Source organism: Cydia strobilella, chromosome 10, assembly GCF_947568885.1.
Source record: "Cydia strobilella chromosome 10, ilCydStro3.1, whole genome shotgun sequence".
In the NCBI taxonomy this organism is placed as follows: domain Eukaryota; kingdom Metazoa; phylum Arthropoda; class Insecta; order Lepidoptera; family Tortricidae; genus Cydia; species Cydia strobilella.
Window position 1 is genome coordinate 13,178,553 of NC_086050.1, and position 12,151 is coordinate 13,190,703.

At 39.8% G+C, this 12,151-nt stretch overlaps 1 protein-coding gene across 1 annotated transcript; it reads right to left on the reverse strand.

The window, feature by feature from the left end:
* Positions 1 to 264: 264 nt before the first annotated feature.
* Positions 265 to 11,551, reverse strand: LOC134745017 (kelch-like protein 5). Its single transcript, XM_063678985.1, has 11 exons — positions 11,178 to 11,551; positions 10,762 to 10,922; positions 10,441 to 10,643; positions 9,879 to 10,076; positions 9,290 to 9,414; positions 8,842 to 8,899; positions 8,559 to 8,711; positions 6,851 to 7,011; positions 5,975 to 6,182; positions 5,489 to 5,678; positions 265 to 3,275 (listed from the first exon to the last, which is right to left on the reverse strand). The coding sequence occupies exons 1-11, from the start codon at positions 11,405 to 11,407 to the stop codon at positions 3,136 to 3,138; spliced, it is 1,827 nt and encodes a 608-aa protein (XP_063535055.1). The 5' UTR covers positions 11,408 to 11,551; the 3' UTR covers positions 265 to 3,135.
* Positions 11,552 to 12,151: the final 600 nt, after the last annotated feature.

Genomic DNA, 12,151 nt, shown 5'->3' on the forward strand with positions numbered 1-12,151 from the left:
GTTTATCATTTACTCGTCTTTGACAGCCTATTACGTAGTTCATATTCGATTAAGTTCATACAAATATTTTCTGCAGATGTTTTATAAAAATACGGTTACAAGTTAGGTATCTACCCTAAATATTTTAATGCACTAGAACAAATCTAAATATGTAGTAAGAGTTACCTATAATTTATCACTAAACCTTTTTCTAGCTTTAATATCTCTAACATCACAGGAAAGGTCCCCTATCAAATAAAAACCTACCTAAATTAGCTACAAAAAGCTTTTAACCAAATCTAAAAGTATAATAATACTGATTTTATAAAGCAAATAATATATTGAGCGATCAATGATGATAAAGGGACTACAAATGTAACAATTTTTCCACCAACTTGTCGTTGCAATTTGGTAAATGATCGGAATACATACCACTATCTGTTATGCGGTATACAGAAGCAACGACATTGCACTCAACTTATCTTAAGCCATAAGGCTAGGTACAGCTATCCGATGGAATAAGAAAGCAATGTATAGCTTTCATTATAAATAAATAAATAAAATAAAAATCATTTGTATTCATAATTTCAAGCCTCAATTTATAAATATTTTAGGGGACCATTAACTAATGCTTACCCACAAAACCTTTTTAACCCCCGACGCAAAAAGAGAGGGGTGTTATTTCATTCCTAACTCATGCTGTCTTAATATTATGCCTTTAAGATACAAAAAATAGCACTATGATAGTATGTAAGGTAATATAGGTAGTATGAGAACTTGCTTTAGGTTGGTATTCCTTGGTCCAATGTGCATTGCGTTTCACTCTCTCACTAAGCAAAATGTGAGATGCAAATACACATTAGACAGGTGGAATGCCACACTTAGGCAGAAAGGTTGAAGTCTAACTAATCGTTTCTCTAAATAGTTTGTACTTTATTCACTGTTCTAGTATTTTTAGTGATACTTAAGATGAACAAACTATGGCATACAAAACAAAATACTTATTAGAAAACATCATCACATTGTAATACAATTTTTAAATGCATAAAATGGCATCCAGAATTTTGATAGAGTAACTTGACATTTTTTTTAAAACATTTTTTCCAATAAAAAAGGTACGGTTGAACCATAAAAATAAACGTTAGGTACTACAATCTTAATAAAGTATGCCTTCCACTATGTGCCTTCGATAAAAGATAATTTACAAAAACTGTCAGGAAAATTGAACTTATTCGTTCTGGTTTATTTGTTAATATTATATGACGGTTTTAAATTTATCCCTTCTCAAGCTTAATTATAGGATAAAAATAAGATACAAAAAAAATCTAAAATTAGGAGAAGTAAGTCTCTTTTTAAACTAAAGTCATTCTACTTCGAACGCTAAGCAGTTTTCTTAAATGATAAAATTAATAACATACATTGATACTGAGATCAAATCCAATAAGGGAGGAACGTTTAGATATTTCTGGAATTGTGTATTCCTTAATGAGCTTAGAACGGATAGAAATGCAAATATCCCTGTGCAATTTGAGAAAATAAAAAAATATTATACTTTTATAGTAAAAAATATAGTCGTCATACGCGGATAAAAAATACAACTTAAATTCTAGGTAAATAAAACTAAAATAAACCTCAATAAATTCGATATAGCTGCATTATAGTGCATATAATAGTTTTTTTAACAGTTTTTAAATTCCAGCTAAGTGTCGCCTAATTTATTAGGCATTATGCTATATGAAATAGAATGACTAGATCATATTCGAAATTCAGACATATGCCGTTATTCAAAACGTATCTTAGTAACAAGCAGTTTATATCAGAAATAGACATAAATAACTTTAACTAACAGAGGCATGTTTAATGATCACACGTGAACTAACTCAGACACGAACACTAAAGTGATGTTTATTATAGTTTATTACCTTAAGACCTTCGATATTAAACATGTTATTTAACCTCTTTACAGTAACAGAGGATTTTCAATAAGCAAATCCATTAAAATACTTACACTAGTGGTTCTGTGAGCTGTAGACCTCGCGAGCTTAAAAACTCAAAAAAATTATGCCTTAGTTATTTTGCAAAAATTCTAATAACTATTGGACAATTTTTTTATTTAAATATCTAATCGTCGAACCAGCTCACAAAATTTCACCAGAATCGGTTGAGATTTGAGAATTGCGACCTGTAGAGAACATCTGGATATACGAAAGCATTTTTGGCCAAGCTAAAATGAAGACCTTCGCTAACACTTCAATAATAAACATCACTTTAGTATTCGTGCCCCGAGTTAGCTCACGTATGTTAAACACATTGAGTGCCGGGAACCCGCTCGGCGGGTTCTCTGTTTTTAGTCGCTTTCCTCTACAAAGCGTAGCGCTACGAAAACAGTGGCAGTGAATGCGTTTATGAATAAGGAGGGCCGTGACATTAGTGACCAAGTTGATGCAGAATAAGTTACACAAGCATAATTCTGCACTTTGGCTACACTTTTTTTTGTCGTAAAACACTACTCCGGTTATCTTCTTCATCCGTGCGGCAATGAGATGATGGATGAGAAAGAAGGAATCCGAAGAGCCTCTTTCAGTGAACGGGAATGAAAAAGTGCTACGCCGTAGCATTGTTTTCGTAGAACGTATCACGTAATAATGTTTGTAGTAAATGCTCTCACTCTAATGCTATCGGCGACATATTGGTATATCATCGTTTATCATCGGCAAGATCATCGTGCAAGCATCCACATGATCGTCGGTACAACGTAACCATCCCGCGAGTCCCTTTGATGCGTGCCCAAAAAAACGACAACTCACGAGTCGCAGACGATGACTGGCGGGGACTACCGGGTATGCCCTCTACACTATCATGCCCGCCAGTCATCGTCTATCATCGCCGATAGTGTAGAGGAGCCATAACATTTCGTCAATGGGGTTGGAATCTGTCACCGGTTTGCATGAATGGCGCCATCATAGCTTGCCCCTTTTTCTATGGCATCCAGGCCATAAAATTTCATTTAAAAAAAAATTGACACAATTCTAGGGATCTACAGGGCAAGCTATGCTGGCGCCATCTGCTAAATAGTTCGACGGGCCAACCTCGTAGCATGATCTGCAGCTCGGTTCAGGTCAGGGCCCGCATGCTGATAGTTTAGAACAGAGCAGATCAGAAGAGGCTTGGCGGCGGCACGGCCACCACGGCGGCGCCGGCGCGGCCGGTGCTGAGCGGCGCCAGCTTGCGCCAGCAGTCCGCCTCCGGGTCGTACACCTCCACCACGCAGAGGTACTGCACGCCGTCGTAGCCACCTGATGACAAACTATTCATTACAATCAAAGAGGATATAATAAGATAGAGCGGTACTGTCATAGTAAATTTTGTAACCACTGTAAATTCACTGCCATCTATCGACATACTTTAAAACTAAAAATGAATATTTATAAAAATACGTTAAAATGTATTTAAATTTATTTACATTAATTATTTTTATATGATTTTGACCCATGTTCTTTCACTGATATGCGTTAAAGTTATAAATAACAAACGAAACCGTCAAGAAACCGTATACGAGAGTAGGCCAAAACTAGTGGCGCCATCTGATCGAGAATCAAATTTTCGTGATTTTCGAGGCACGTTTTTTCCTTAGAGTGTATCCATCTATTACGGAGTTATATCTATCTTTGATTAGAATGAAAGAAAAACCATTATCATCACACTCGCTCAGTAAATGTGGAATTGCACGCAGGCTTAGCGAAAACTATAGTAAAAGCGTTTTCCCTAGGGAGTTATGACTTTTCTAGTATTATAATTAACAGTTTTTATCTTTATAATTCATTTTTGTATCGCAAGTGTGATGACTTTGTGTGTAACTCGGGGCGTAATAATATTGTAAACTCGAGTCTATAAATCACTCCGGCGAGCCGTCGCGATTTAACTATACTCTCGTTTGCAATATTTAACTTACGCCCCATGTTGCACAATGTACTATATTAGCACAATAACATAACTATAAAACTTCCGTGAGACTCAAACATATTAAATTATTTTAAAACGGGTCACTCGACACTCACGTATTATTAAGTCGAATGTGTGTGTGTGTGTGTGCACGGTTGCCAAAGTGTTTGATTTTTGCTTAGCCAGTATGAATTTACGGAGTTGAATTTGAAAAGGTGGAAACGGTTTTAATAGGGGACATTACTGCAATGTTCTACCACCAGGGTGCAGCACTATAGTCTTTTTAGTAAAGCATAGAGTAACTTATACATGGTTTAACAGGTTTTTGACAAGTTTTCAGAGATAATAAAATATGACTGATGCATCAAGGCGGTTTCTTTACAGAGGACCTACGCGAATCCGAAATTTCGCTATCTGCCTCTTTATCGCTCGAATATGCATTATACTCGTATGCAAGAGTGACAGAGATGTTAGATAACGAAATTTCTATTATCTTGTTTCGCGATAGACCCTCAGATTGTGGTCGTGGCGCCTACTACGCAGAGTTTCGCGTAATATTCCCTATCACACGTCGGTGGCAACAAGCATACAACTACAACCTACCTGATGGTAAGCGATCACTGTAGCCTATGGACGCCAGCAACTCCAGGGATGTGAGCCTGTGAGGTACATGCACGTTGCCGATCCTTTAAAAACCTGTACACTCCTGTTTAGGGTTCCGTACCTCAAAAGGAAAAGACGGAACCCTTATAGAATCACTCGTGCGTCTGTCTGTCTGTCTGTCCGTCTGTCACAGCCTATTTTATCCGAAACTACTGGACTAATTAAGTTGAAATTTGGTATACATATGTAAGTTTGTGACCCAAAGACGGGCATTTAACGTAAACAAATTGAATTTTAAACACGGGGGCCACTTTTGGGGGGTAAATGAGAAAATTAAAAAATAAAGTTTTTCAAACTATTTCGTGTTATATATCAAATGAAAGAGCTCAATATGCGAATCTCAAATGTATATTTTTTATAATTTTAGGATAAACAGTTTAGAAGTTATTCAAGAAAATAGGCAAAAATGACCATTCCCCCCCTTTATCTCCGAAACTACTGGGTCAAAAATTTTGAAAAAAATACACAAAATAGATCTTTACCTATAGATTACAGGAAAACCTATTAGAAATGTGCAGTCAAGCGTGAGTCGGACTTAATTACTTAGTTTTCGATCCGCGCCCTTACGGGTTTTTTAAAGACATTTCACTCACGTTTCACATAAAAAAATACATTGTTTAAACTGTGTAATGTACGGAACCCTTGGAACGCGAGTCCGACTCGCACTTGGCCGGTTTTTTGAGAAAACCTCGGATCTCTTTTCACAGCCGAAGCGACCGCGAGAGGAAATTCCTCTTAAACAGTGCGCGATCATGAAGATTCCAGTGTGTGAGGGTGATGCGAACAGCGATATTTTAAGTATATATAAAACTAAAAGCAAGCATTAGCCGCCCGCAGCGTTAGTTAGAGCATCGGCTACGGCTTACAAGTGTACTGGCAGGGTGTAGCGTTGTATAGAACTCACCCACGGCAACGATGCGGTCCCCGAGCAGGCAGGAGCCGATGGCGTCGCGGCCGTAGCTCAGGCGCGCTAGGAGTATCCATGTGTCTGTGGTGGGATCGTAGCGCTCCACGCACGCTAGTCGGCCGCCCGCTGCGTTAGCAGGAGCCTCGTGACCGCCGAGTGCGTACAGATATCCGCCCGCTGCGCACACCTGCATAATACCAAGGTTTGGGTTAAATTCGGCGCAAAGTACACATGACATACCTAAATTATTAAAGACGTAGTGACGCAAAATTTGTATGGCCACTTTCAAAATCGGAAAGCCGTCTAGCCGTGTGGACGATTTTGAAAGTTGCCATACAAAGTTTGCTGTCACGGTATTCGATAAAATCCCGTATACGGTATACGAGAAATTTACGCTGTGTGAACCTAGCCTAAGCTTACTGCGTACCACGCCCTTGCGGCCCACCTCCCGCCTGTGAGTGAGAGTAAGTTAAGATAACTCACGCTAACTCCTCCTCGCCGGCGCGTCATGGGCGCGCAGTTGGTCCAGTGGTTGGTGGCCGGGTCGTAGCACTCCACGGAGCGCAGGCAGGCGCCGCCGTCGCGCCCGCCCGCGGCGTAGAGGCGCCCGCGTAGCGCCGCTACGCCGCACGTGCTACGCGCGCCCGACATCGGCGACACCATCGTCCACGTGCGCGAGCACGCGTCCCATCTGTCCGAGTAAACGTGATAAAACTTAACAAAAAAGCATTTAATGTACAAAGGTCTTAGAGCTATGTAGTCTTAACATGAACTCTGCGAGCGTATAGTAAAAGGATCAATTTATTAATGTGTTTAGCCTATGTATATTGTCATGTAGTTAAGCGTTGAGCAAACGGCCCCACACTCCGCGGGTTTGCAAATTGTGTACGAAAATCGCGAGACCTTTTCACACTGATCGCCGAATTGCGAGACAATGTCTTGTGAAGAAAATGTATAAGTAAGTGGGTTGGGGTAAGATGGAAAGGGTCTTTCATGAGGGGTAAGATGAAAAGTCGCCCGATACCTCGGCGTACGGACGATTTTTTGTCTTAACCCTCTTAAAAACCCTTTCAATATTACCCCAACCCACTTACTTATACTGTACCTCCCAACTACAGACAAAATAGCCAGCCACAAGGCGTACGACCTGATGTGCAAATAGGATTGGAACGGCGCAAGTCTTTTTCTGTGTAGGAAAAGGTCAAAAAGGTGGCGCGATTGATCTACCTCATGTGTTGCAAAAAACATGCGCTCATCGCTCGACCCCGACGAGGTTCGTGCCGGTGCGTGTTCATCGGCGCTATGGTGCTCCATGTGAGCGATGTCAGGTCGACTCCACCTACAAGTAGGAACGCTCACCGCTCGACGGAGTTGAGATAGATCCAGCCGTCATGGCCGCCGACGGCGTAGACGGGCGAGTTGGGTCCGTCGCCCAGCACCGCCACCCCGAGCCCGTGCCGGTGCGTGTTCATCGGCGCTATGGTGCTCCACGTGAGCGATGTTAGGTCGAAACACTCCACCTACAAGCAAAAAATTAGATCAACCGTGATGTTATGTGAAAATTTAGGTAGTACTATACCAAAGAGGATATAATAAGACAGAGCGGTACTGTCATAGTAAATTTTGTAACCACAGTAAATTCACTGCCATCTATCGACATACTTCAAAACTAAAAATGAAGATTTATAAAAATACGATAAAATGTATTTAAACATGGATAAATGTTTTTTTATTTGCATTCATTATTTTTATATGATTTTGACCCATGTTCCTTCACTGATATGCGTTAAAATTATAAATAACAAACGAAACCGTCAACGCCCTCTATCCGAGAGTAGGCCAAAGGTAGTGGCGTTATCTGATCGAGAATCAAATTATCGTGATTTTCGAGGCACGTTTTTTCCTTAGACTGTATCCATCTATTACGGAGTTATATCTATCTTTGACTATAACATAAGGGCCCTCCACACTCATGCACGATCACGGCGCGAAGCCGCGAACGTAAGTGTGGCAGAATTTCGCAGATTGTTCACGCCTTCGCGCATAGTTCCCAGTTTTTGTCGGTGTATTAGCCCGCGTCAAAGGAGGAGCGAAGCGCAAACTGGCAAGACACACTATTACACACTATTTTAACTCATATGTGCCAAGATAAATAATAATTATATAAAGCGGCTATATTTTACGGTTTTGCAATAAAACAAAAATAGCTACAGCACGTATGATGCCGTAGATAAATGACAGTTAAACTCGATCCGCTGATGCTTTTCCGCCATCTTGGTGCGAACCAAACTGCGAAATAAATCATTTATTTTCGTGATAAACTTACATACTATCATTACAAGGAAAATTAAAAAAACATATTTGCAGTGTTTACCACGAAATGGGCTCGCCTCAGCATAATGCCGACCCAAGTGTCGGCGCTGATCTTCCGGCCGTGAAGGTTGCGAGTGTGGAGTCATACGTCAACGTCGCGACATGTTCTCTCCGCGAAGTCGCGCCGCGATTCACGCGCATAGTCTGGAGAGGGCTATAGAAGTACTATTTCTATAGAATGTACAGCATCAACCAGAGACCAAGGCCTTCCTCGTGTACAGTCAGTTGCAGAGAAAACTTTCGACTCCCCTACTGACTATCAGTAAACTTTATAGCAACGTGACAATATTTACAAATGGAGGCTTATTCTGATTCTAAAAACTGGTTATGATATTGATCTGAATTGTGGTTGATATCATCTCTGTTAGCTGTCCCTGTTGATAGCTGACAGATCATATCCATAAACAATCCTGGTCAAGTCGTCACACAGTCCCTTCCGCCCACGACTATGAGCTTGTTCTGATGCCGATGCCGAACTGCAACCTTCTAGCTCCCACTCTCATCCACGAATTACCGTACGTACCTAAGCGTATTACTGTGAGAACGTACCGTGTTTAATGTCTTCAACCCGTCCCTGCCACCCACGACTACGAGCTTGTTCTGCAACACAGCGACGCCGAACTGTAACCTTCTAGCTCCCACTCTCATCCACGAATTACCGTACGTACCTAAGCGTATTACTGTGAGAACGTACCGTGTTTAATGTCTTCAACCCGTCCCTGCCACCCACGACTACGAGCTTGTTCTGCAACACAGCGACGCCGAACTGTAACCTTCTAGCTCCCATCCGCATGAAAGGCGTCCACGAATTTGTTCGGGGATCGTACATCTCCATGTTGCTGGCTCCCTGTGCAGAACAATTATTATTTATATTAACCTTTTTTATGTCGTAAGTATTGATTTAAAACTAATTGAAATTACAGTTAAATAAAAAAATCTACTAACTTACTAACGTTACTTAAATGCACTGCTCTTACCTTATAGCCATCCATGCCGCCTATAGCTAGCAGTCGTCCGATGGTGGAAGTCCTCGGCCTATCATAATCAAATATCAGTATTACCTCCAGTATTATAGTAGTACCTATAAAGTAAAATCTCTGTTTCAAGAAAATCGGCAGTCAGAAACTTTGGCTTTTTTAAAACAGTTTTAAAATTATAAGGCTGATTTTAAAATAATCAATAACCAAAACATGTGTTTGCCTCTGCTTTTTCAGTAAATTTTCGTAAATCTTGTTTTCTTTCGTACCTATGACTGCTGTTTTTGGAAGTTAAAAAAACTTTAAATTTTGAAACTTTTAGATCATGTATTTTTTATCATTTCGGTATATTATTTTTATATCCACATTATTGTGATAAATTGCTCATTTGCTATCTATTTTACTAGATTTTGTTATAAAATTCAACATGTGTCATCATCCCTATTACCTGGTTCTGTGTGAGAACAGGAGAGACCGCCGCTCGGGCAGGAGATGCCACTTGACGGCCTCCATGATGAGCGGCTGGCATTCCGGCACATTGCCGCACGCTTGCTCCACTTTGTCGATCAAATACTGAAAAGGTACAATATGAGTAAAACACTTAAACCTCTAGCGACCTTTCGCGTCGAATGATAGTTCCAATGACAGTTCATTTTTATATAAAGTAGCTGTCACGTAATATGTGACTAGACATTTTTTGGAGGTTTAACAAATACCTATTTAAACATACGGTAATAACTAATAACATATTTCTTTAATTATTTTCTAAATTTAAACCCAACCAAAAGATACTTGTACGAACTGTCATCATTCGACGGGAGAGGTATAAATTTTACAAACAAAAGATAGTGGCATTGGCCCTTAAGGAACGTCCAGCAGGTTCAGCAGTGGCTGTGTTTTTGCTAATATGATGACATCCTTCAGAGGACACTAGCGTCCGTGGCTTGGCTCATCATCAACAAACTGTCAAACAGATTCTCCTCAGTAATTATGTTGAAATCGCGGCTACTTATCTCAGAAGGCAGTAGCTAGCTTACCTCAGAGGACAATAGAGGTAGTTTGATCAACTTCAGTAGCATTGGCAGGTGTTCCTCCCGTTTGGCGCTGTCATGTTGAACCCACGTCATCAAGCACTCAAACACATTCTCTTCAGTAACCACGTTCAGATCATCAGATTTGAGCAGACTGGCTAGCTGGTCCGCTTGTAGTGAAAGAAACTCTTGATGTTTCACTACCTGAATTCAAAAACAAACTGTTTAGGATATGTTAGGTACCACTGAACTGAGATAATTCTTGACAAGCTATAATAGTAAATGCTAAGTAGAAAGCACTTCACAACATAGGTTACAATGTTTTTTTTTTACAAAAATTAAGGAAGAAAGGCATGTTAACTATAAAACCCTTAGAATATTTTTATTAATAGTAAGCCTCTTTATTTAAACAACTCAAAGTTAATTAGGTTTCTAACATATGTACAGATAATACAGTGTTAAGGGGTTTAAAGCATAGGAATACAGATTACGTTTGGGTAAAGGGCTTCCATTTCTCCTTCTCTACTTCTGCCCTAGTTCACTCTGATCTCAGATCGGACTAACTTACTTGCATGAAATGTTGATAGGTGTACTCCAAGGCACTCCGATGCAGGGCCAGACAAGACTGTTGTTCCGCAAACAGTCCAATCCCCAGACAGTTGCATGGATCAAGCTGTTTCTTCAGGAAAGCGCAGCAGGCAGCTGTGACAGTGTTGAGCTGTAACAAGCTTGCTGTGGACAGCAGGACTTCTACTGTCTCTTCTCTTAATTCTGAAAGTTGTTATTTGTTGAAACTTATTGTGTTTTAGAATAGAATAGAATAAATTTATTTGCAGAAAATGGTACAGTTAAGTGAAAATGCCCATAAATAGAAATAACAACATGTTACCTATAGTGCCAGTGTAGCAGTAATGAACAAGTGCCTGCAGTGACTGGGAGTCCACCCGCTCCAACGTTATCTCAGCTAGCTGTGCTTCCCGCAATGATCCCGTGAACATAGCAGCAAAGTATTCGCTACATGATGTTAATACTATCTTGTGCGCTGATATCCTGTCAGAAGCAATAACAAAACTATAGTTGTGAGGTATTTTAATGCTAAATATCTGTTTAAATTTGTTATTTTGTGAGACAATAGTCTTTAAGTACGTAGTTATTGACTTAACATTTTTAATATTTACAATTTATTGCCTTACTGTTTCACTTTAGTTTTAAGGTTGTTCTTTGTGATTACTGTATACTAATTCCTTCCATATAATAAGTGGGAATAAATAAACACAGTTTAATTCAAAAAATACTGGCACTAACCTTGTTCCACCTGCTATTAAAACTACGTCACATAGCTTCTGGGCCTGATAATATCCGTATATATTTTTCAAAGCTGTTTCGGAATGTCCTTTATCACAGTAAAACTCGTCTTGGCTTGATGCACTCGACAAACTTAACTGGCTAAGTTCTCGAGGAAGGCCTTCGTCGATGGAATTGGTGGATATGTTGTCCTTAGAAGTTTCAGCTTTCTGGGAGTCACAGCCCGACATGATTTGGCAAGTTACAAGAGTTTTAACAAAGCAATGGTTCACATTAAATTTATGAACGTTGTTCGTTTCTAAACAAAGCGAATGTATGAAAACAAAGAAACGTCACACACGGTGTCAACAGTTTGACACACTTGACAATTTCACTTTTTTATTTATTCGTCCTTCTGGACAGGCTAAGACCATAGGCCATACTGCCTCGTCTTTCACTTTTTTTTATTCGTCCTTCTGGACCATAGACCTGGACAGGCTAAAGGGCATATTACATCCATCCTGCCGCCAGGCCTTGCCATCGAAGCCAACGTCGGTTCTTGAAAGGCTCGTTTACCGTTTCACGAAATATAAGAATATAGAACTAAATCATTAATGCAATTCAGACGGCATGACCAAATCGACCGACTTGATCAGAAAAGAAATTGGCGACTAATTTTAGATTTATGGTGATTGGTGATATTTTGCCAAATTGGTGTTTGGGTCCACAACACCATTTGATCAGACAATTTACTCAGACTGGCGAAAAATTGTTCTCCTTTGGACAGGTCTTCATATTCACTAGCTAGTTGTAATGCGTTTTAGAATGAACCCTCCGTTATGCGCGACCCAACACGCCCTTGTTTATAATATCTTAACTTGCTTCATCTTGCGTAATAATATAAAAGTATAGTTTATTTTATTTTTTACCACATTGTATTTATTTATTTATTGTGTACCTGACCTGACCACTTTTTTTTTGTTATTCCAAAATCC

Excerpts from the sequence above, each read along its gene's own strand:
- LOC134745017 (XM_063678985.1), bottom strand. The coding sequence starts at position 11,407 with ATGTCGGGCTGTGACTCCCAGAAAGCTGAAACTTCTAAGGACAACATA. Across the intron at positions 10,644-10,761 it reads CTGCTACACTGGCACTATAG|AATTAAGAGAAGAGACAGTA; the intron begins GTAACATGTTGT and ends AACAACTTTCAG. Across the intron at positions 6,183-6,850 it reads TATCTCAACTCCGTCGAGCG|ATGGGACGCGTGCTCGCGCA; the intron begins GTGAGCGTTCCT and ends TTACTCGGACAG.